Raw genomic sequence first — 26,535 nt, 5'->3', positions numbered from 1 at the left:
ACAGGCGCGTTGATTTGATTTCACGTTTTACGAACTTTCACTGATACAAAAAGCAGCTTTTAGACCAACTGTGAAGTTCTCAGGAACAAAACTAATGTCATAGGACCTTAACTCAGATTTTTTTAGTTACCGGTAAGTGCGTAAGTGTGTTGACATTTTCTTGCAGTTACATACAAACTAATATTAATCCTCCTATTATTCTTGGGGTCAATTTGAGTCAATGTTCATGAATGAAAAAATAATAGTTGACTTTGTTTTTATTTTTTTGCTTCATATTTCATGACTTTTCCACAACTGATTAAGCAAAAAATGATCATGGAGACATTTTTTCAATGTGCTGAATGCATATTGTAGCATTGGTGTTCCTCTGGGGTCAATTTCACCTTACAATTCTAAGAAAGTAAACCCAATTGTGCCAAGTAAGACCAAATTAACTCGAATTCCATTAATTAAATCAGATTAGGCCAAATTAAACTGAAATAAACCAATTTTATCAAATTAAGTCCCATGAGGCAAAATTAAACCAAATCAAACAAGATGATGCCAAATTAAACTAAACTAGATCAAATTAAGCCAAATGGGACTATTTGATGTTTATATCATGGAGTGTGTATATCAGTAGAGTCAGTAGTGTGAAATGTGCACGAGTGAAGATAATTTGAGTGTGTGGGTAACCCTAACCCAATCAGGCATGACTTTAGCAATAACTAAGGCTGCATCAATAAAAGGTGATCTGGGGCCCTCTGGGGGGCTCAGTCAGTGCGCCCGGGGGTCGGCGGGGCGACTTGCAGCGTCCTCTTGGTGCCCCAGGTGGCTGGAGATGTGGTCGTCGTCCTTGGGCGGGCTGCTGGCTTTGCTGCTTCTGTTTCGTCTGGTGCAACTCTGGCCATCTGCTGGGCGTGTGCCTTGTCTCCTCTATTGGGGTCTCTATTGGGGGCTCTCTGGGCCCTCCCCTGGGGGGGTTGGGTGTGGGGGTGTGGATGCTGGTGGTGAGCCTTGGGGTTGAGGTCAGTGGCGGGGTGCACTGGGTTCTCGGCTCCTTAGGGCTTTCTCGGGTGTGTCTGGGGTGCTTCTTGGTTGGGAGGGGGGGTGGGGGGTCAGGGCTCCTTTGCCCCTGCTTTTTCTATATATTTTTTTTTCTTTTCTTTTTTTTTTTACCTAGAAACACAAAACATGGACAGATACCATAATTTATGTCTACCACCCTCATACCGCTAAAGGTAATCTACATCTGTAGACACAGCTGCACTGGGGGGAGTCGCCACCAAACTCATAATCACAACATTCTACCTTGAGCTTCTGCTGCCAATACTGGATCCATTACACACAGAGTAGCAAGTGTGGGCAAACACTGATTAGCAACCTGCCTGTTACGTTCTATCAGCAGCAGCATCTACAGCAGTAGCACTAGCATCTCCCTGAGCCACAGTGCTTTATCTGTTCCATCTGACACAGAGTGGACAGCTGTCGCTACCAATGTGCATCAATAAGCAGAAGCTACACACCAATAACTCTCAGACACAACACTGGAGCAGCTGTGATGAAATACCCCGACATCCACCATCCTGATACATTTTCAACACTTGGCAACTGCAACTATTAAAGCTGGGGTGTCAAACTCATTTTGGTTCAGGGGCCATTAATATATCCCATTGTTTTCTATTGGAGTGAAACATTCAGCCTGATTTTTAAATAATTTAGCAGCTTTTTAGTTCATTTAGCAGCTTTTTTGGTCAAAATGACACTTTGTGCTGCTTTTGTTCGCTCTCTAAAATCAAGAAAAGTAAAAGAAGCCGATTTAAACCTCTTTTGTTCATCAAAAGAACATAGAAAAAAATCTGAGACCATATGGGGCGATAGTTCCAACTCTGCGGTTTTGTATGAGACAATGAAGCAGAGAAGAAGAGCTCTCCTAAGGCACCTTTACTTTCCCCTTAAACAGTGTGAGGCTGACGCTCCGATGGCTGAAGTTAGCGAGTAATCACAAACTGTTTTTTTTAAAAGGCAACCAAATTAATACGGTGCACAATAATACGTTGTGTTAGGCATATATCTTATAATAAGTACATTTCAAAGATTTTAGACCAAATTCTTAAAAAACAGTGTAGGATCCCTTTAAGAACACATTTTTTATTATTATTATTATTATTATCTTACTGCTTAATTTATCCCATATTGTAATAAATGGCATCACGTCTTCTGTCAGTATAATATATGTTTGACTGCATATAGTATTGCATTTGGGAGCAGAATAAAGCTCAGATAAGAAATAAGTTCAAAGAGTAATATTTAGATTATTTCCTAAGCTCATGAGGGACAATACTTGCAAGAAATGTCACTTTCCTCTGCTGAAAAAAAACAGATACTATATTTACATAATTTGATTTGGCTGCTCATGTTTCACTGATAAGTGATTTTCTATTTTTGTCTTGTTTTTTTTTTTTTTTTTTTTTTGCCAATAATACTGGGTTAGCATGTGTTTGAAAAAAATACTAATTTTACACAAGTCTCAATATTGGATTAAATCTGTTTTAATTCAATATTTAAATATACATATCTCTGTTTTTCTAACAAAATCATCAAAACAACACCCCAAAGCAAAAAAAAAAAAAAAAAGGTTTTACATATAATTCTCAATGTGACATCATTGGGTTTGTTTAGACATTATTTTTATATACCTGCTGTCTTAAAGGCACAGTTTAAGGAAACAAAGGAGGGGACAATACAAAAGAGCATTTCTTTTACTGCTGGTTTTGAAAGCAGCGTTCATTGTTCCAGCCTTTGTTACTGTAAGAGGACATCTGGAAAACTGGGTTAGTCTCAGTGGGAGCAAAATAAACTGTTTCAAGACCTATATTATTACAGGGAGACATATACATCAGCTTCAGCCACCAGGTGTCAAAACAACATTTGATAGTAAGAGAAAATCTACTGACCCAGTTCGTCAGGCTTTCACCTTTGGAAAATATTTAACGTGTTCAATAATATTTGTATCAAAATAAATAAAAACACTATAATAATAATTAAAATATTGGCATTTCTTGAAGAAAATGCAAGTGAGGATGCAGGTCAAGGCCCGTGTCGTTGGAAACTGCATTAGCATTAGCTTAGCATTAATCTAGCATTAACTTTACATTAACATTAACCAACAATTAGCTTAGCATTCACATAGCATTAACTAGAATTAACATTATCCTAGCATCAGCCAGCATTAACATTATTATTAACTTAGCATTAGCTTAACATTTGCATAACAGTATAGCATTAGCATAACATTAATATTAGCATAGCATTAGCATAGTATTAGTATTAATTTAGCAAGCAATAACAATGATATTAACCTAGCATTAGCATTATCATTAGATATCATGAGCTTAGCATTAACATATCATTAGGTAGCATAGCATTAGCTAGCATTAACCTTATATTGGCTTAACATAACATTAAAATGAGCTAGCATCTGCAATAACCTATCATTAGCTAGCATTATCATTAACCTAGCAATAGCATTAACTAGCATTAGCTTAACAGAATTAGCTAAACATTAACATAGCCTCACATTAGCATTAACGTAGCATTATTCAATAATAATAATAACAATAATAATAATACATTTTAATACAAATCCTCTTGATTTAAGGCACAGTTTTATGCTATACAGATAAGGAATTAATTAGTTTCAATCTTATTCTACATGTTGTATAAGCTAAAGTGGGAATTTGCCTTTAATAATAATTGTGGTTTCACATATATTCATATACCTGCTACACCCACATATCTCACCTCTTTGATCACTTTCCAAACAACAAATCCAGCACTGACTAGAATTAAAATGTGTCTGTTTTGCTTAAAGTACTGGTTGGCAGCTGTAAGGAATACTGGTAAAAAAAGAAGAAGCAGCTGCCACAATTAATATTTTTTGCAGCTACATGCTAGCATGAATACATTTTTCATTTTTGCCCCGAGGATAATCGATGACAACCCCCGTGACGAGACAACAGCACAACCTGAATGAAGTAACCTGCAGCGCTGGCTCATTCAAATGCAGTCTGTTCAATCCCAAGCTTTCCATATTCCCCACCACGTTCTCCCAGCATTACCATTAGGACCTGGAGCTGGCACCCCAGCCACACTTTACTACATATTTATTTCTGTAATTGCCTCGGGTCAACGAAGAGATCTCGATCTCTATTAAACCACATAAACCCGACAAAACATTATCAACTATAGATGACAATTACCAGAGAGACTAAGTCTAAAACCAAAAAGTCAGATTTCATGTTAGAAACTTGTGAAACACTAAATGGACTGATGATGTTATACCAAATTAAAGATCTTAGACCAGACATGCAGCCCCCATAAACAGAAAAATACCCAATATTGGTGCCAAAAACTCAGAGACGAAAACAAAAATACAGAAAAATAACTGAAAAAGTAGAGAAAACGTCAAAAATACACAGAAATGACTCCTGCTACAACACAAATTGACTCCAAAATCACACAAAATGAGAGAAAAACTTAGAAAACGACAAAAGTACACAGGATGACAGACAACTATACAAAACCACAACAAAATGAAAACTCTCCAATAACACAAATACACAAAGTGACTCCAAAAACACAAACCAACAACAAAAAAATACAAAATGACACAAGATGAAAAAAGAAAAAAAAAAAAACAAAAAGAAGTAAAGTTTTGGATTATGGTTAAGAACTATAACTGTATAGCACTTTTTAAATTTAGCTTTTAGGAATGCGTTGTTGGTTTGAATCCCATCAAAAACCAAAACAACCTACGCTCCACACAAACATGATTTCTCACTCAACCTTTATGTGTGGATTTTCCTGAAGTTCAAAAGATGAGTTGTCATCACAGCCACATTGTGTGATGTCTGGAGAAGTTCTTACTAATGTCTGTTTCACCAGCTTCAACTTCACAGATTTCACTGCATCAATTTGTGACAATGTGGCCTTCGTTTGTTCAGAAGGAGTAAGGCAGATTATGTAGATGCAAAAAAAAAAAAATGACCGTAAAAACATCTTTATGAGTCTTAATTTGGAGTTTCAATTATTATTATTATTATTATTATTTTTTTGCAGGACTAGTTAAAGCTGCAGTATGTACATTTTTTTGGCTTCATTTGGTAAAAAAAAAATAATCCTAACCTTTGATAATATTGTATTATTGCATTGCAATCTAAGATATATAAATCCAAGGTGTCAATTAATTTGCAGTCTGGACATGGAGTGGTGTCGGTCTGCTCTGACCTGCAACTAGGATCTGGGTGGCGGGGGAGGGGCTTACGGCAGCTTAGAACACCAATTACAGAGTAATACGTGCATTCATGTCAGAGTCTCTAAAACATCAAAAAACCCTCCAATAACAGAAGATAAAGTCTCTACATCCGTCACTAGTCTCTATTGATAAAAGAAAAGTCTCTAAGAGCTCCACAGTTGGAGCGTACACGAGTGAAACTCACAAATTTACATACTGCAGCATTAAGAACAACATGTTAATGTTTTCAAAATACTTTTTTTTTTTTTTAATACAAGCGACCGTGGCTCAGGTGGTAGAGGGTCGTCTTCTGATCGAGAGGTTGGGGGTTCGATCCCAGTACCTGACTATGTGTCGAAGTGTCCTTGGGCAAGACACTGAACCCTAAGTTGCTCCCAGTGGTCGACTAGCTCCTTGCATGGCAGTCCTGTCCCACTGGTGTGTGAATGTGAGAGTGATTGGGTGAATGAGCTGATATGTAAAGCGCTTTGAGACTGCTTCAGTGTGGGGATAAAGCGCTATATAAATCTAGTCCATTTACAAGCACACTTTTACCAATCAAAATCTCAAACCTGCCTCAAAATCAAACCTTGGGGGAAACCATCTTTTTGTGTAGTTTGCATGTTCTCCTATATCCCTGAGTTTAAAAGCAAAGCAAATAACTCTACAACCTTTAAAATCCAATTTCATAAGCTAGAAGCACATGATACATGCAAGTATGTGAAAAAAGTGTAAATGTAGCACATAATACATGCACTGCAAGACATACATTTGGTTTTTGTGAAGATTTCCTTAACTTCCTGGAATAACCTGAGCGTGACTCTGTCTTGCTTCACCTGTAACCTCTCCCATGTGATACATTTCACTGGAAAACGTTGTCTTAGAGCTACAACAATGATTGCAAAGAACAATAAATGGCGTTGAAAAGAACATTTTGGTGCATTTAATAAATGAGCGGTGTGAAGACAGCGCATTTGGCTTTCAATAAGTTGACAATTTCACACTTGAATTCACATCTTTTTTCTGGCATCCTTTCCTTTGCTCATTAAATTAGAGGAGAAACACACACTTATTAAGTATCACGTTCACGGGCAACAAATGATCGGATTTGAATACACACACTCTTTGAGAGAAATGACAAATAAAATAAAAATCTGTTGTTGGCTAACATGGGAAAACTGCGAGGTTAAAAACAGACAAATGAGATCAACTATTAACGTGTAAAGCTAAAGTGCCAGAGAACAAAAATGTGTTTTAATTGTTGCTCTTTTTTGGCTTTTTGTCGTGGTTCCGAGTTGAAAGCACTGCACTTTTCTTTGTGCGTGTTCCAGCAGGGAGTCGTTTCTGTCACAGTAATCCCACTTTTAAAGGCTTCCTGATGATACGTGGGGCCAAAACCATCTAATCGTTTGTTGTCTCTCTCCAGGTGGCTCTTTATCATCTGCCTCCAATAAGTGTTTTACTATTTGCCTTCACTTTGCTTTCTTCTTCTTCTCTCTCTGCTTTGAGCCCATATGGTGACCTCATGCAACACTGGCTGTCATTATGTTGTTGATAAAATGATAGTTTTTGCCTTTAAACGGTCATTGACAATGGATGACCTTGAGTAAAGAGTCTATTATTCTACATTTACAGAATCAGACCATCTCCAAACACACAGGGTAGGAAATACTCAATGGCCACATTTACATGGGAGCTCTAATTCCTCTTTAAAGCAGAATAAAAGTTAATTCCTCTTTAAACTGACCATGTAAACACTTAATTCCTAACGCTAATTTAATTCCGCATTAAACCTAAATCCGAATTAAGTGGCTGGTTTATTCCGATTTAGATCATTCCTCTTTCTTTTAAACATTTAACTAGCTTAATTCCTTTTTAAGGTAATTCGGGTCGTTCTGCGCTTGCACGACTTGCGGCGATGATGCGCTGGTGACGACATAATCCAAGATGGCGGCGGCCCGGACTCCAGCCGAGACCATTTAATAAGAGTCTCAGAATACATGGATATAATGAAAAGAGTGAATGAACGGAAGCATAAACATGCTTTCACACGGACACACACAGACTTATTAAACACACACAGACATCGGTAAACGCGGTAAACGGAACAGGCTTCACTGGACGGCTGGCACTAGGACCCGGAGGCGGAGTAAATGCGTCCCCGTACTGGCTGTAATATCACTATTTATACCTGGTGATTGTTTTCCTCAATTTGCACACTTTAATTCCGATTGTTTTAAGTCAGAATAACCTACTCAAGTAGAAGTACAAGTAGGTAATATATAAAATATTCAAATACAAGTAAAAAGTAGCTCAATTAAATAATACTTGAAGTAAAAGTTACTAGTTACTTTCAACCCCCACGTTTATTTTAAACATCTCATGTAGAAACTTAAAAAGGAAGAGACCAAATCAAATCAATTGGAACTTAATTTATTTTCCACAAAGGCATCTGTATAAAATAAAAGGTTTGTCAAAATGTACAATTATATTTTTAATAAAATGACACAAATTAAAGCAGATCTAAGTAATTTTTTCACCTTAATAAATCCATTTCATAGTCCCTGTGAGGGTAATACAAGTGTTTATGGGGTGATTGGGGGTCTTTCATCTCCCCCTGCTGTCTCTGGCCAGAAAACAGCACTCGTAACTAACCCTGCGTCTGACCCGGTGGCAAGACGTACTGCTTTACGTCAGCCCAGTACAAACTAATGCTAGATTATGTGGCTGCACACGATTGCCTACAAATTCACTTTTCTCAAATTTATATCTTAGCGGAGCCAGCAAAAAAAAAAAAAAAAGGCAGAGAAGACTTTTGTCTGAGGAACGGAGCAACTCCATGCAGTAACAGCTCAGCAGGCACACACTCGCGAACCCAGTGCTCCATCAGGCAACACACACACAAATATCTATCCATCCATTTTCAGAGGCGCTTTGTCAGTACACAAACAAACATCACACACATTTCCACACTCCCTTCCGTATTACTCCCACATCATTCTTTTATTTGACTTGTCTCTCTTCCTCATACTGTTCACATGGTCACATGGGACTATATGTGTGAAAGCACCCTTAGTGTCACTGTTGTATTAGGATGTTTCTGTGATTGGTTGCTACTGTCTTGGGAGAGCAAGTAGCTGTGGGGTGGGGAAGACAGCAGGGGGTGTGGAGTTTTTACGACAGTGACATTACCAAAAGAGACCTTTAGGGGGAGCGCTAAGCGAAAGTTACTTAGTTCTGCTTTAATTCAATTCAAAACTATGAAAAATATTATCAGGCTCAAATTATAGCTACATTTATAAACTCTAAAAGTGAGAAAATAACCTCCATTAAATGCTGTTATGGTGCAGTGCATTACAATTAATCTGATTGGTCGGCTATGATGTGATGCATTTAATTGTTGTCTGGTCATTTAATTTTTTTGTAGTTTTAAAATGTCGGTTGATCATTTTAAAACAAAAAAATATATAATTTACTGATTAACGGTTGGGTGTATAAATGTAACAAATTACTTTACTTATTTTTAAACACATTTAAGTACAAACAAAATTACTGTTGAGTTTATATTAATAACATAGATTAGGTCAACACAAGTAACACAAGTAAGGTATATTCCCAGGCTGGTTATCTATATTCATTTTAATCAAGAGAAATGCCGGACACTCTAATCGCAACTGAATTGTAATTGAACATGGATAATTTAAAATGTATTTGTCACTGAAAAATGTAATTGACTCCAACTGTTATACTGGTACATGTACTCCAAATGTGAGTACTAATATATTAGTATATACAGATATTACAGTTATGGTCAGATAGCTTTCCACACACACACACAGTATCTGTGCTACTTACCCAGCCAGTGCTCCCCAGTGATCTTTCCAAATCCCTCCCGATACGACTCCCATCCTCTGAAGAAGTTGACCGATCCGTCCTCCCTGCGTTGAATCACCTACAGCCAGAGACAAAGAGAGATCAGGGGTCACATGAGACTCATCTCACCCACTGGGTTTCATCCTTTTTGTGATGAGTCACTGTGAGGAACCCACCAACACACTGAGCTCATCCACAAGTGAAACAAACCATTTGATAAATACTTGCTCTTTCCACCAGGATGAATAATGCAAACGCTCTTTCCCACTAAAAAGCCAATTTGTCACGAGATAATAAAAGGAATCCATTAAATCTCGACTGACTTTGAATCAAATCACTGTGAAATTTGAGCACCTAATTGAAATCCCACAAAAGAAAAATAGATAACATTCGTAAAGTAATAATCCCAAATACGCAGTGATATAAAGAAATTTCACACAAAAACCCTATAAATCAATGCTGTGTGGAAGACGACGTGGGCTTTTTATGGGAGCAATTCCAATTTAGGAAACAAGGGAAATATTAACCACTGAGAAAACCATTAGGTTACGTCATGTAAAAAGCTTATGTTTGATGATGCTTTACATTTTCGAACAGACAGTGGAAGAGGATGCATTAAAAGTGCTGACGCGGAGGCAGAGGATAAAGGAAAATTGGAAATCAGCTCCTGAGGACAAAAAGCAGGCAGATGGAAAATAGGCTGGAACTCACTGTTGGGGGGCTTCGTTAAAGCTGGGATGACAAAAGGAAATTCTCAGAGACGGTTTATATTCAGCATGACTAATCCCCCCAACAACATACAACAAGGTACCAGATGGCACCATGTTTGCTTTCAACATCTGTGTAAAATATTCAATCCATCAAAGTCTATCGCCTCCATTCAAAGTTATTTCGTTTATGATCCCTATCGTCATTACGTTTCATTATTTCCATATCCACATCATCGGAGTTCCTCTAATCCATAAATCGTGAGTCATTCTCCATAAAAGTTGATCTTCCTTAAATCTTCAAACAGACCATTTCTCTTTTAATGGGATTCCTTTTTATTTCTGTAATAGAGCAGATATTTTACATCAACATTTAGATTTAATTAACATCGTCATTTGGATCATCTGCAAAACTTTTTAGCAGCTCAATGCAAAAGGCTGTTTCCCATTTTTTATTAATTCATAAGTGCATTTATAGTGAATGATTCACTTTGTGAAATAATAACGCTATATGATCTCTGAGTATGTGTTTTTCTCAAACAAGTAAAGTTTGTCCAGTCCAACTCTAACGTACGACTCATACTAAGTCTGATTAATATGTAGTGCGTTCACATTAGATAGTATGGAAAAACTGAGTGCGCGAGAATTACGATCCCAGAAGAGGATGAGCTGCAAAAAAGTGGAACATCAACATCCGGATAGATAACCCCTAACCCCTAGCCCTGATGTGAATTCTGCTTCAAATGAGGACATTAGGTTTTATACAAGGTAAGAAATGCTATCAAAACAAAGCTGTAGCTATTAAAGTAGCATTAGCGCCTAGCTAAACATAAAACCAGAGGAGCAACTCTGAATAAACGGGAAAAGAATAGAGCCCATACTATATAGTAGACAGTATATACTCATTGAGTTTGTAGTGCATAGTACAGTGTGACATTTTGAAAACAGCCTATAATTCAGTCAAAATAAATACATTATGGTTGGAATCTAAAGTAAAAATGTAGTTAGCACTGCTTGGTTATCGGTTTTCATGGTTTACTGCTTTCTTCTTTAGTTTTCTTCCTTCATTCATATATTTTCCCAAGTTTGTTCATTAGTTCCTCTCCTCCTTCCTTCTATCTATCATTTAATTGTTTATTCCTTCATTCATTCCTTTGGTTGTTGCTTCAGTATTCATTCGGTTGGTCAGTAGGTTGGTCGTTTGTTCTATTGTTTGTTAGTTCCTTCCTCCGTTAATTTATATATATATATATATATATATATATATATATATATATAAATAAAAATTTATATATTTATATATATAAAAAAAATCTTCCTCACCCTCCGTGGGCGGTCTCTTTTCTTTTTTTTTCCTCCAAGCTGGGGTCCTCTACCAGAGGCCTGGGAGCTTGAGGGTTCTGCGCAGTATCTTTGCTGTTCCTAGAACTGCACTTTTCTGGACCGAGATGTCTGAAGTATTTCCTGGGATCTGCTGGAGCCACTCCTCCAGTTTGGGGGTCACTGCCCCGAGTGCCCCAATGACCACGGGCACCACTGATGCCTTCGTCCGTTCCTTCCGTCATTCCTTCGGTTGTTCGTTACTTCTCTCTTTCGTCGATTCCTTCTTTCCTCAAGCTTGTTTCTTTGTTTGTTATTTTGTTCTTTCATTATTTGTTCTGTTTTCCGTCATTACTTCAGTTGTTTGTTCCTTTGTCTTCTTTTCTTTGTTCAGTCTTCCAGTCTTTTCTTCAGTTGTTAGATCTTTCATTCCTTCACTTCACCTAGCTTGTTCCTTTGTTATTTCCTTCATTAATATGATCCAATCTTCATTCCTTCCTTCCCTTCTTCCTTTCATTCATTCTTTTGTTCTTTCCTTCATTCTTCTTTTCTTCTTCCAGTCTTTTCTTCAGTTGTTAGTTCTTTCGTTCCTTCCTTCCTTCCTTCCTTCCCCTAGCTTGCTCCTTTGTTTTTTCCTTTGTTTGTTTGATCCATTCTTCATTCCTTTGTTTCTTCTTTTGTTCCTTTATTTATTTGTTCTTTCAGTTCTTCCTTTGTTTCTTCAGTCTTCTTTTCTTGGTTTCTTCTTCCAGTCTTTCCTTCGGTTGTTTGCTCCTTCCTTCTTTCATTCACTTATTTCATTTGTTCATCCCTTCTTCCTTCCTTTGTTCGTTCAAACCAGAATCATCCTGGTATAGTGAGTCACATGTTTTATCCCATCATTGTATTGAAAGCAGCTAGTACATCTACTCTAATTAATAGTTCAGTTTAAGAATACAGATAATTACGTTCCTACCCTTTCAGGCCGCTTACTCATTGTATCTCCATCTGACATTTAAGAAGCACATCTGCTCAATTCATGTAACAACAAAGATCATTTTTATTGACATAGAGATCTGTTTTCCATCTCTTAGGAGGAAAAAAAACTCAATTTTGTCAGATTATTTACTAAAAGTCAGCAGGGTACCTTCGAGGCAGCTTTCCTGTCTTTACTAATGAAGAAGAACCAGGACGCCCAGGCTCCAACATTGACCTGCTACTGTGAATAATGTGTAAAGTTCTTGGAAAAAAAGGCCTGTGGTGACTTCAAGCAGCAGGTTAACTGGTGAGTTCACTTTAGATTAGGATTACTACGACTGCCTCGCAGGCCTTGCTTTCCTCGACGAGCTGAAATACTGCAGAAGGTTTAATTACATGTTGACTCTAATGGTCTCATTGGTGTGTGGGTGTTAATGTAAGTCAAACCTCAATGCTAATCTGCAAGGGTGGAACGATATGTGGGTAATATGACTTCAGACTTCAGTTAATGATTTAAGTTTATTCTACATGTTTGCACTGGATGTGTATTTGTCTGCAAACCAGTACATTATGGGGTGCCGACTGTAAAGTTGCACATGCTAAAATAAACAGCAATTTTTTGCAACAAACAATGTTTAAAAAACATGTGAATTTTTTTCATGTTACTTTTGACCAGATTTACAGCAATATTTGAAATTTGTGATGTTTTTTAATCGTGAAAATACATTGTCAATGTTAAATCTAAATGTTAAATGTAAATCTTAAATGTTAAATCTCACTCTAAATGCTAAATATTAAATCTAAATCTGCACGTTACATCTAAATGTTAAATCTAAATGTTAAATGTAAATGTTAAATGGTAAATGTAAATCTTAAATCTAAATCTAAATGCTAACTATTAAATCTAAATCAGCATGTTATATCTAAATGTTAAATCCAAATGTTAAATGTAAAGCTTAAATGTTTAATCTAAAATCTAAATGGTAAATATTAAATCTAAATGTTAAATGTCAATCTTAAATGTAAAATATAAATCTTAAATGTAAATCATAAAAGTCAAATATAAATGTCACGGTTGACAAGTATTTAGCTAATATACAAATTCACCTGAAGTACCAAAAAAAAGCTCATTCACATGAATGAGCAAGATTTATATTCAAAATTTAGCATTTAGATTTCTATTTAACTTTTCTATTTAAATGTAATATTTATATTTATATTAAATATTTAACATTTAGATTTAAAGTTTAGATTTAACATTGACATTATATTTTTATGAGAAAAAAACATTACAAATTTTACAAATGTTGCTGTAAATCTGGTCAAAAGTAACATGAAAAAATAAATAAACATGGTTTGTTGCTAAATGTTGCAAAAAGTTGATTTTTTATTTTAGCATTACAATCGACACCCCATAGTATATCCACCTGAGTTACTGTGTAGGTATTTTCATATTTTAAGGCATACACTGTTGACTCAGTATGTAAAACTGACTGTTTGTCCTTGAGCTGGAAACAGTTGGGCTTAAAAAAGAAAGAAAGAAAGAAGAAAAAAAAGACAGGAAAACATCTCTTTTTTAAAAAAACATTCACTCCCAGGGAATCAAATGTCATCCACCAGCTCAGGCCCTGTTCGCTGTAAGACACGCACCTCTACAGCTGCACTGTTTACTGCACTGCATAAGCTTGTGTTTTATTAAGCCTTAGCTGCTTTGTGTTCTCCCCCTACACACACACACACACACACACACACACACACACACACACGGTGCAGCTTAACGCCCCCAATGATAAATCCTTACACACTGAGTCTGGCTTGAGGGATGTACGTGACATCAAAGTTGTTTCTGTCAAGGTCAGGAGCTAACTTGTCCAATGTGGGTGTAAAGCAGGTGACGTTTCACCCTCACATGTGGAGAAAATACTCAGATTGTGACACAGTCAGGGTGCAGTTGGATATCGTAATCTATGTGCGACACATTCTGAGATCAACTCAAATGGAAATGGTTTCCACAAACTGCACATGCTGTGTTGTATCTTATACAGGAAGCAAAGCCACTAGGGCTGGGTATCGCCAGGTGCCTCGCGATACGATGACTACATTTTTTTTTTCTTCACAATAACACTATTATCAATATATCACAGGAAATTTCATCCACGACATATTACGATATCTGTGTCATTGGAGAAATTCAGAATTCGTCTACTGCTACTTCATCTACCCAATTTCACACAAACGACAGACAAGTAACAAAGTGTATAACACACACACACGCACGCACGCACGCACACACGCACACAATTTGTAAATATCCACTCCTCACCTATTGTCTCATTGTCCTGTGTATGTACTGCATTATCGCTGTGTATCATGTTTTTTTATTTATATATACATAGTTTTTGTCATGTCTTGTATGTTGCAATATAAAATTAAATAAAACAATGTTTGGCGGCAGTGAATCGATAACGTATCGCGAGATGAAACCTTGCGATAAATCGTCGTATCGATATTTTGGCACACCCCTAAAACCCATATAACCAAAAGAGGTGAAAGTAATGAATTACAAGTACTCACGTTACTGTAAATGAGTTGCTTTTATGAGTACTTTTTTTAGTATGTTTCTAAATCAGTAATTGTTTTATACATAGGGCTGTCATTACCACAACCACAACCCCACTAGATCCCTCCACTTAACCCAAAAAATGCCAACATAGCTCCAAAGGTGTCTTTATTTAGCGAATAGCGAACGACAAAGCTTTTTATTTTATACAGGTGCCTTTATAGAAAATAAATTAACCCTCTTATTATCATTGGGGTCAATTTGACCCCATTCAGTGTTTATCATTCAAAAAATAATAGTTGACTTTTTGCTTCATATTTCATGACTTTTCCTAATTTGATGGGTATAATTGATTAAAAATAAAATTATGTGTGCTGAACACATATTGTACACATTAGTGTTCCTCTGGGGTCATTTTGACCCCAAGCTGTATTAGTTGTCAAGTAAAATGTGTCTGAGGATATTAGGGATGCAATATTTATTACCAAAAATAAACGTGGGATGTGAAAGTAACTAGTAACTTTTACTTTGAGTAGTTATTTGAACAACTTTTTACTTGTACTTGAGTACAATTTCAATCAAGTAACAGTATTTCTACTTCAGTAGAACACGTCAGTAATCCTTATACCTCTGGTAACCAATGCTTATTTTAATGTCCTCCTTTATCCTACCTAAATGCTCACATTGAGCATGATTAAATGTAAACTGTAGAAAATACTCCTTAAGTTTAGAAAGCTAGACGCTCTTAAAATATACAGGCAGAGTGAGGACACCGGGGTTAAAACTCAGAATGTCTCGGTAGTGAAGCAGCACATTACTCATCCCAGCACTGAATAGCCCTAATAATAATGTGATCATCTCAACACAAGAGAATAAATGGCTGTTTAAAAAAAAAAAAAAAAGAAAACTTAAAAAAGTCTTTTACACAGTTCAGCAATAGATACATCACTGCCTTTATTTATTTTTTAACATTTTGATTAAGATCACAGTTATTTCTGGTAGAATTATAGCTAGTTTTCCCCCTTTTAGCCCAGATTGGAGCAGGAAAGAACACATTGTAGATCTCTAATGGCTAAACTGTATTAAATTGCTGTAATAACTAAATGTCAGGGTGAGTAGAGCAGGTAAACAAATGTCATTTTGTCCGTGAGCAACTGATATGAATACGCTTTTCTTTTTTTTTTAAGCGTTTAAATACGTACTTACTAATGATAAATTACTAAACAACCTTAATACTCATCCTTTAAAAAAAAAAAAGAGCTGCTCCATCAAGGGTAGGAAGAAGCAAAGAAATGATTGTAGCTCAGCTGCCATATGGTGAAAAGAAAGCAAGTTAGTGAATTTAAAGTTATTTTGACAATAAGAAAAGGCTTTCTAATTATGTTTTTTTTTTTTTTTACATGGCAGCTGCATATATAAAACGGAAATAATTAGACACTGGTTGAATAAATAAAATTTAAGATACCTATCACGCGTTAAGTTTACGTTTGCCCAATGTGAAAAAATAAATACAATATTTTGGTTTCATCAAAGTTTTTTAAATTCATGCAATTCTTTTCCTATCGGTGTATTTTTTAATATAAGATTTTTTAATCATCCCAATGTAGTATTTGCCTTTTTTCACCCCATTTATACTGTTGTATTTAAAAAATATATATATATATATATATATATATATATATATATATATATATATATATATATATATATATATATACAGTATATATATAATAATATTACATTTTCTCAATTTCAATGTCATTGAAAATGAAATAAATTCAATAAATCAAATCACAAAAATTACTTAACAGACATTTATTGATTTTAAAAAACGTTTTTGGAATCTGAATATTTATATATATATATTTTTTTTTTTTAAATTTATTTATTTATTTATTTTTCTATAATTCATATAAAAAATCAGAACCTATTTTACACCTAAATTTGACACATACACATTTTTTTTTTCTATTTAAATTTCAAAAGATATTAAAACAAAAACAAAAGTTTCAAATCAATTAAAAAAATCAATTTACACAATTATGTAAACATATTTTTGTTGCATTAGATCAGGAAAAAAAAAGCTCCAGTCTAAAAAATATTGTATGATGGCATATTAGGACCACATTAAAAATAAAATAAATATGGACACTACAAAATTATAGTCATAATATTTTGAGAATAAAGTCTCAATTTTATGAGAATAAAGTCATCATTTTATTGGATTAAAGTCGTATTATTTCCAGATTAAAGTTGTCATAATTTATAATTCTATACAAAACACGTGTCGGCATATCAAAAACTTTGAGATATAAAAATTAATATCAAATTAAAATGGTATTTTGGATTTACAAAGAAACACATGGATTATTCAAACACTGCAATACACTTTTGGTGGATTAAACTATGCTTCCTTTATTGTTTTTTTAAGCCTTTATGATGTAATCATGTGAATTGCTGATATATTTGAATGTGAATCACAATAACCATGGTCTGAGTCATTATTCCAATGAATGTGAGGCTGATTTCTCTTCAAGGTGGAAGGAGAGGTTAAAAAAAATCCTCCTTAAAGCAGGAAGGCTGGTGGAGGCTGTAACATGTTTTTTTCAGCATGTCTGTGTCGTAAACTGTGCGTTGAACGGTTAAATGCCCCCTGTGTTCTTCCACCTCAGCTTAAGGAACACAATGACAGTTTTTCTCAAAAATTCAGCCCTGAACTACAAAATCACTTGTCAGCTTGTCAGAAAAACTATGGAAAAAGTTGGAAGGAGAAAACAGAAAAACAGTTACTCAAGAAAACATATGGTTGTAACCAGGGGTGGACAAAAATTCAGCCCTGGCATTTTCTGTCCATAACACCTATTTCCTTTGTCCCATTTTTGACCCTTTTGACACTTGTTTCAGACATTAGCTACTTTTGCCAATAAATATCCCTTTTTTCATGTTTTTGTCAATTTTTGCAAGTTCTTTTTCACACTTTTATCCAATTTTTGTCCTTTCTTTCTTTATTATTTTTTTTGCCACTTTTCATGCCCAATCAGTACCACTTGTTTCCTTTCTCCCTATATTTTGCCTGTTTTTGTTCCACATTTTGGCCCTTTTTCACTATTGTTTGCCACATTTTGCTCATTCAAGCTACCCTTTGCCATTACATATCACCTGGTTCCTCTTTATTTGCCAATTTTTGGCCAATCTTGACTGATTTTGGCCCATTTTAGTCAAACTGTTCAGCTACTTACACCAAATAAGTCCTATCTACAATGACTATTTTTGGGCCACACTTGGACCAAATGTGCTAAATCTTGACCAAGTTGGATAATCCAATGACAACTAAATTTCAAATCCCCCCAATTTCAATGACTAAAGAAGGGCTAAGATTGGACAACGTTGGATGGTCCAACAATGACCTAATTTCAGCAATTATATTAGAACTGAATTTGGAACAATTTTGACTGTCCAAAAAATTAAGCCAATTTAAACAACTTTTTTTGGGCTAAAATCGGACTATGTTGGACAGTCCAATAATAACCACATTTTAACGACTATATTGGTACTACAGTTGGACCAAATTAGGCAGTCCAAACCCCCCCTCCCAATTTAAACAACTTTTTTGGACTAAATCGAGGCTAAAGAAGCAAAGACCAGATTTAACCCACAACAGAAGTATTTGGTGGGCGAAGATGATGGTCACATGACTTAAGCCCAAAACATAACTTGTATTTTTAAAAGAACAACAAATGAATCCATATATACTGCAGTTTGTATAGTCACTGTGTTTTATGTCACTTAAAAAAATTGTATATTATGTGCATTATATTAAGAATTTTATTTTTTCTGATTCATTTGGGAAAATAATGAAAACTTTTGAACACTAGAGGGGGGGGTAATCCTCCCCTGACCCCGCCCCAAACTCCGCGTCCTGGTTGTAGGTGAACCTGAAGCAAGCGTTCAAGCCCGATGGTCAAAGAAGAGCGTTAAAAAAAAAAAAAAGAAGTGTCACCCAACATTTGCTCTTGAGCTTGTGCATCGGCGTGATGGCATTAAGCCCCCTGTAATCTCTGCAGTAGATGAAGGCTACTTAACAAGCTGCCTTAAGCTCTTCAGCAGGTTTTCTGTCAGCGACTGGAAAGCCTGCACAGACGGACACTGTGACTGACAGAGCAGAAAACAAGGGAGAATCAACACGAGCACAACAAAGCTGATTCCGGGAGATTTACAATCTGGCATGTGCTGGGTGGAACATGGGAAAAGGGCCAAAAACTTGCTAGCTTCCTGCTATTTCTGCTCCGTGAACACACTATGTTCATATGTGGGATACTTTAGCAGCAGATGTTTCTTAACTATACTGAACTGGCTACCTGAAGATAACCTACTCAAACAGCTATAATCTGACTTTTACTTATTTACAAACACAAAACAAAAGACACATAAATAAACACAACAAGGAAGAAGTCAGTCCAATATTTATCCCCCCGATTATCCTCAAATACATACAACACATTTTACCCTTGAAGTCAATTCGACCCTAGAGAAACACCAATGCGTGCAACATGTGTTCCACACATTGAAAAATATCATCATGATAAATGTTTGCATCAAATTTGGAAAAAAATTATGAAATATGAAGCAAAAAAAAAAATGAATGATAAACATTGGATGGGGTCAAACTGACCCCAACGACAATAGGAGAGTTAAACACCAGACATTGAGGTGACGCAGAACGTGACTTACAACTTTAGCTGCTATTTAACCCTCCTATTATCCTCAAATATTACTATAACACCATTTACCCAAGGGGTCAATCTGACCCCAGAGATATTTGCCTCCAGAAAATGATTTTCAGAGAATTGTTGACTAAATTTTTGAGTCAGGGACTTTGTTATTGTTTATTTGTTGAATACATAAATAATGCAATAATTTAACAATTGTTTTTTTGAATGAAAAACATGCATGGGGTCAAATTGACCCCCAAGGATAATAGGTGTGTTAAATTAAGCGTAAATCAAGGCTAATAACAATAAATCCAAAACTTAATTGTTTGTACTGCTCACAATATAGTCATACACAGACAGACCAGTTTTACACAGTTAAAACAGCTTGGGGTCAAAAGGACCCAAGAGGAACACCAATGTGTGCAATATGTGTTCAGCTCATTGAAAAAATATCATTAATTTTATGCTTAATCAATGGTGCTTAACAAATTAGAAAAAGTCATGAAATATGAATTAAAAAAAAATTAAGTCAACTATTATTTTTTTGAATGAAAAACATTGAATGGGGTCAAATTGACCCCAAGGAAAAATAGGAGGCGTAAATTAAGCGTTAATTAATTGTTAGTAAGGCTGATGATGTAGTCATACATGGGTCACACACAGACTGAACAGTTTTACACAGCTAAAACAGCTTGTGGTCAAATTGACCCCAGATGAACACCAATGTGTGCATTATGTGTTCAGCACATTGAAAAATATTGTCATGATAATTTTATGCGTAATCAATTGTACCCATTAGGAAAATTCATGAAATATGAATGAAAAACATTGAATGGGGTCAAATTGACCCCAGTGATAATGATAGGGTAAATTAAGCACAAATTGAGGCTAATAAGAATAAATCCAAAACTGAATTGTTAGTAATGCTGACAATATATGTATATTTCAACACAAACTGATCTAAATCCTCATAATAAATCTGCACCAATCTGCACAATCTTTAAAAGGGTGCTGCAAACATCTGTTTGTGAACGTTTTATTAATCCTATGAGAAAGACAGATGTGCTCCCAGCACAGCAGCACAAACTCTGAACAACTCTTCTCTCTATTTCCCTGTCTCTCACGCATGAGTGCCAACATCGTCCATTTAAAGCTTAGGGGGGGAAAAGGGGTGATTTTTCCCATTAATACTTCCCTAAAATGAGATTTTTGAAAAATAATAAAACTTAGTTCACAAAGGTAGATCCTAAACCAAGGTTGTGGATGTTCTTTGAAAATCCAAACAGGACTTTAGGATTAGAATCACATTGGTTTCCCCGTTGCCTGCATGTTTTAAAGAAGATAAAAGCAGGAACTATTGGGCAAAGACGGAGCGATAATAAACAAACAAGAACCATCTCTGACAACGTTTGGACAACACAGATAATGAAAAGTTTGGTGCCTCAGCGTTTCAAAAAAATTATAGCGTAAAGTACATTAAAGTTTCTAACACTGCGGAAACATGTCACTTTTGTGACATGTTTATAGTCTAAAAGCAACAATTTAAAGTAACACTGTTTTCATATCCAAAATCTAGTTCTACCTTTAAAATCAAATAAATGGAAATGTTTCACAGTTTTCAACATATTACATTCAATGAGCTTCAAAAATAACAAAATAGATGATGTTGGTTAAAAGTCGTTCATCTTAGCTAGCAGCTAGATGGTAGCATTAGCATGTTTGACAAGATGAAGATGTTACAATAGTATAATTTTGTAGTAATCCTAAATACAATCTTACAGTATATTTAATTTTATCTTAATACATGTACGTTTATATTTACATTTAAAGTTAACAAATTAGCTCCTAAAAAGGGAGATACATTAGCACAAGTAGCCTAGCTCCAGGGAAATAAATGATGATTAAAAGGTATTCATGTTAGCTAGCATTGACAAGACGAATAAAGTGATGAATATTTTTGTAATATTCTTAAAAATATTTTTTGAGTATGTTTAAATTTACCTAAATAAATGTATGTTTATGTTTTATTTTAAAGTAAATAACATATGTAAGATTAGCTACTAAAGACGAAGACACGTTAGCACAAGTAGCCTCGCTGCAGGAGAATAAATGATGATTAAAAGGTGTTCCTGTTAGCTAGCAGCTACATGGTAGCATTAGCATGTTTGACAAGACATTACAGGAGTATACTTTTGTAATAATGCTAAAGATGATCTTTAAGTATATTTAAATTTAACTAAATAAATGTGTGTTTGTATTTCAATTTACAGTATATAACATATATGAGATCAGCTACTGAAAAGGGAGATGTTAGCACAAGTAGCCTAGCTGCAGGAGAATCAATGATAATTAAAAGGTGTTCCTGTTAGCTAGCAGCTACATGGTAGCATTAGCATGTTTGACAAGACGAATGAAGTTACATCGCAGGAGTATACTTTTGTAATAATCTTAAAGATAATATTTTAGTTTATTCAAATTTACCTAAATACATGTATGTTCATATTTTAATTTAGGTAAATAACATGTGTAAGATTAGCTGCTAAAAAGGGAGACACGTTAGCACAAGTAGCCTAGCTCCAAGAAAATAAATGATGATGATTAAAAGGTGTTCCTGTTAGCTGGCAGCTACATGGTAGCATTAGCACATTTGAGAAGACATAAAAAGAATATGCTTTTATAATCATCTTAAAGATGATCTTTAAAAATATTTAAATTTAACTGAAAAAAGTATGTTTATATTCAAATTTAAAGTGGATAACATATATAAAATGTGTTACTAAAAAGGGAGACACGTTAGCACACGTAGCATAGCTGAAAATACAGAGAAAAACTGATTAGCTATTGTTCTATGGTCATAATGGTGAATTACTATGGGTTTTTCTACCCTCACATTGACTTATTTTAGGATCAACCTTTCCCAATAAATTAGGAGTCGTAGATCAAACCACAAATCCCAACTGGATACTTTTGCTTTCCAAATATAAATAGTTCTTAGTGTGTTTGATCTCATTACTTAGAAAGCAAAGTAATGGCAGGGAATAACTTATTTTTACATATTTGGAAATAAATAATGATGATCACTATCAGATTTTCATGTTAGTTTAGTTAATTTTGTACGAGACCACACAGTGACCAACCCAAATTGGTGCTAGTTAAATGTACATTTTCTTCATGACATGTAAAATAGTTTTTACATTTTAGCCAGAAGTCTGAAACAACAACATTTTAAAACTGAAAAGACTTGATGTTTTTTTTTTTTTTCCAGCAGTAGAGCCAGGAGTCCTATTTCTGTCAGAGTAACAGAACAGGAAAAAAGAAAACAAATCCTTTAACGTTCCTGCCGCAGTCCACGGAAAGCTGTCAAACCATTCCTTACATAACCTTAGCCCAGCTTCAGCTAATGGCACTAATATCCCAAATGACACGTCTGGTGGTGATAATGCTGAGGGGCAGACAGCTCCTGCACTCTGTCAGGTAGCAACAATCCTTTTTCCTGTTCATGCGCTACTGAAGATACAAATGGAGGAGCTCTTTCTTTTTACTACAGCCATACGAAAACACGAGATTTACCAAGGAAAAAGTGTTCTACATTTAAACTAATTCTGCCATTAACAAAGGCCACGGTTACATGATGTTTTTTAATTGAGAATTAATTGTTCAGAATTAAATAAATTGGAATTAAAGAATTCTTCTTCGGAATTAAACATTGATTAACTGTGGTCAGCACCAGAAAAAAAAAAAAAAAAAAAAACTTTTTGCAACATTTAGCAACAAACCACGTTTAAAAAGGGTGTCAATTTTTTAATGTTACTTTTCACCAAATATAGAGCAATATTTGTGCATTTTCTGATATTTCTTTTCTCGTAAAAATATAATGTAGATGTTAAATCTACGTCTTAAATATTAAAACTAAAGATGAATGTTAAATGTTAAATGTAAATGTTAAATGTGAATGTTAAATGTTAAATGTAAATGTTAAATGTTAAATGTTAAATGTAAATGTTAAATGTGAATGTGAATGTGAATGTTAAATGTTAAATGTTAAATGTAAATGTTAAATGTTAAATGTAAATGTAATTGTTAAAAGTTAAATAGAAATCTAAATGTTAAATCTAAATTTTAAATCTAATTGTTAAATGTAAATGTAAATGTTAAATCTAAATGTTAAATGTTAAATCTCACTTTTTTTTTCCCTTTCATTTTTTTTTTTGTTATGTTAAATCTTAAATCTAAATCTAAATGTTAAATCTAAATGTCGTGGGTGAAACTAAATATTTAGTTAATATGCAAATTCACCAAAAGTATCAACATAAAAGTTTATTTCGGTGAATTTGCATAATAATATACTTCAGATTTAAGTTTAATTCAGAATGGCCATTTTCATTTGGAATTAGGTGTGACAAGGTCATTTTTTTTAAAGACATTTTAATTTTTATTCTGAATTAATGGAGGATTAAAGCTCTCATGTAAACGTAGCCAAAGATTCCGATGCGTGTCACGGTTTGCATGTTTCATTCCTTACATAGCCTCTATAGATAAAAAAAAAAACATCCAACCTGGTTTTTCTTTATTTTTATAAACCAATAAACAAAAAAAATAAATAAATAATTGAAGAACTGTGAGTCAGATTGCGATACAGAGAAGCTCACAGTGTACACTCTGAAATGCCCAAAGGCACTCGGGGCCTCCAAAGGGACAGCACGCCATGCACACTCACAGTCCTACATCCAATCTCAAACTTTTACATTTCACTTCTTAGCTGAATTGAATATTTGCGAATGATTGCAGTACTTTTGATAAAAGCCCCATTTGATAACGCAGCCCCCTTCACCGCACTCGGATAGATCCACCCTCATTCATTATTTATGCCTGTAGACGGTCACTTTTAGTCTTTTTCCTTTTAACAAATAAAATAGTAATAATAGAAGACATTACTGTTAAAGCTCCGGGCAGCATTTAAATGGCATTGGAAAATCTCTCTCTTTGCTGGAACAGGTCAACCACTTTACCCACGCACGGGATTACTTTAGTTATGGGCTTGTGCACGTACATGTTTTAGTATTTGTGCACAAATACCACAGTCTAACTAGATAGTGTCCATTGTCGTTACTTTAATTGAGTTGTCAGTTTTTGAGTATATTTCTAAATAAAAACAATAACTTGGACTGTAGCAAATTGCATTGAATGGTGGTTATTTTCAAAATTTTAGAGTTCATAAATGTAGCTATACTTGGAGCCTGATATATATATATATATATTTTTTTTTTTTTTTAATTGAAATAGTTGGTGTTATTTTATTTTCAAACAGAATTGTACATTTTGACAAACCTTTTATGTTATACAGATGCCTCTGTGGGAAAAAAAAAGTTCCAATTGCGCAAGATCTTGTCTCTTCCTTTTTAAGTTTATTTTTGAGATCAGGGGTGGAGTGGTCATCTGGTATACCGGGCATCATCCCAGTGGGTGGGCCGTCGAGCCAAAGTGGGCCCGGACCAGTTCGCTACGTATTTTTTTGTCCAAAGGTGACAAAAAAACGTGGCAAGAAAAGTATGTAAAGTGACTAAAATGGGCTAAAAGCAGTCAAGAGTGGCCAAAAATAGGGCAAATCAAGAGGAACAAGGTGGAATGGCAAAGAGTAGCATTAATGAGCAAAATGTGAATGAAAAAGGGCAAGATGTGGCAAACAATAGTGAAAAAGGGCACACATGTGGAACAAAAACAGGCAAATGTTGGGGAAAAAGCTAAACAAGTGGTATTTATTGAGCAAAATGTAGCTTATTTGGATTAAAAGTGGCCAAAAAAATTCAATAAAGGACAAAAAATTGACAAAAGTAGCAAAAAGAACTTGAAAAAATGGACAAAAATTGGGGAAAAAAAAGTGGGTATTTATTGGCAAAAGGTAGCTAAAGTCTGAAAAAAAAATGTCAGAAAGGGGCAAAAATGGGACAATAGGTAAAAAGGGGTTAAAAAGTTTCCCTCTTTTAAGGTTTTCTGGGGGAATAATAATTACAATTAAGATAAAAAGAGTCACATGTTGAGAATCACTGACTACATGGTGTCGCTGATAATGTAGTGATCTGGTCTTGACACAAAAAACCAGGGCTGAATTTTAGTCCCAGTCCACTCCTGGATAATACTGTATGCACAGGAACTGTGGCAAGATTTATTACCAAAAATGAACTTTTACTTTGAGTACTATTTAATTGACCTACTTTTTTACTTGTACTTGAGTATTTTATGTATGACTTACTTGTACTTGAGTAGAATTTCAATCAAGTAACAGTACTTCTACTTGAGTAGTATATATCAGTACTATTCACACCTCTGGCCATTTTAGGCAAAGCCAGAATTCTTCTTAATTTGTCTTCCTTACTGCTAGCTAATGCTAATGCTAACTTTTGGTAATGATAGTGCAAGCTAATATTAATGTTCATGCTAATGCATATGCTAATGCTGGCTAATACTACTATTAATGCTAATACTAGATAATATCAATGCTAGTTAATGCTAATGCTAACTTTTAGTAATGAGAGCTAATGCTTATGCTAATGATAGTGCTAGCTAATACCGATGCTGATGCTAACACGTATGCTAATGCTAGCTAATATTACATTTTCATGCTAATGCTAGATAATATTAATGCTAATACTAGCTAATGCTAGTTATTCTTAATGCTTTTTTAATGCTAATGCTAGCTAATACTACTGCTCATAGTAATGATAGGTAATGCTACTGCTAGTTAATGTTAATGCTCCTTAATTCTAAATAATACTACTGCTCACGCTAGCTGATACTAACGCTAATGCGAGCAAATGTTAATGCTATTTAATGCAAATGCTAGCTAATGTTAATGATCTTTAATGCTAGTTAATGCTAATTTTAGCTAATATTAATGTTCCTCAATGCTAATTTTAGCTAATGCTAAGCTAACACACCTGCATTTTCTTTAGGAAATGCAAATATTCCAGTTATGTTTTGTCATTCCTTGCTTCGGACACTTCAGCAGTGAGTCCAAACATTTCATCACTGCTGAATTTATGGCACCTCTAACACGTGTCATGTTCAGGAATAAAAGCTGTTCACATCCCTTCCCCCAGTGGTCATAATGTTATGGTGGATTATATATATATA

The 26,535-nt window shown here is 34.8% G+C and overlaps 1 protein-coding gene across 2 annotated transcripts in view; it reads right to left on the bottom strand.

Moving 5' to 3' along the window:
• The window catches only part of fibcd1b (fibrinogen C domain containing 1b), a 171,570-nt gene that overhangs the window by 48,126 nt on the left and 96,909 nt on the right, over nucleotides 1-26,535 (bottom strand). For both annotated transcript variants that reach the window (XM_028463541.1, XM_028463542.1), the window contains one exon: nucleotides 9,131-9,227. In XM_028463541.1, the coding sequence (XP_028319342.1) occupies nucleotides 9,131-9,227 (97 nt within the window). The remainder of the gene's footprint in view (nucleotides 1-9,130; nucleotides 9,228-26,535) is intronic.

Source organism: Gouania willdenowi, chromosome 12 (assembly GCF_900634775.1).
Source record: "Gouania willdenowi chromosome 12, fGouWil2.1, whole genome shotgun sequence".
NCBI classification, from domain to species: domain Eukaryota; kingdom Metazoa; phylum Chordata; class Actinopteri; order Blenniiformes; family Gobiesocidae; genus Gouania; species Gouania willdenowi.
The sequence above is the reverse complement of the archived record's forward strand: the minus strand, read 5'-3'. Positions and strand labels throughout refer to the sequence as shown.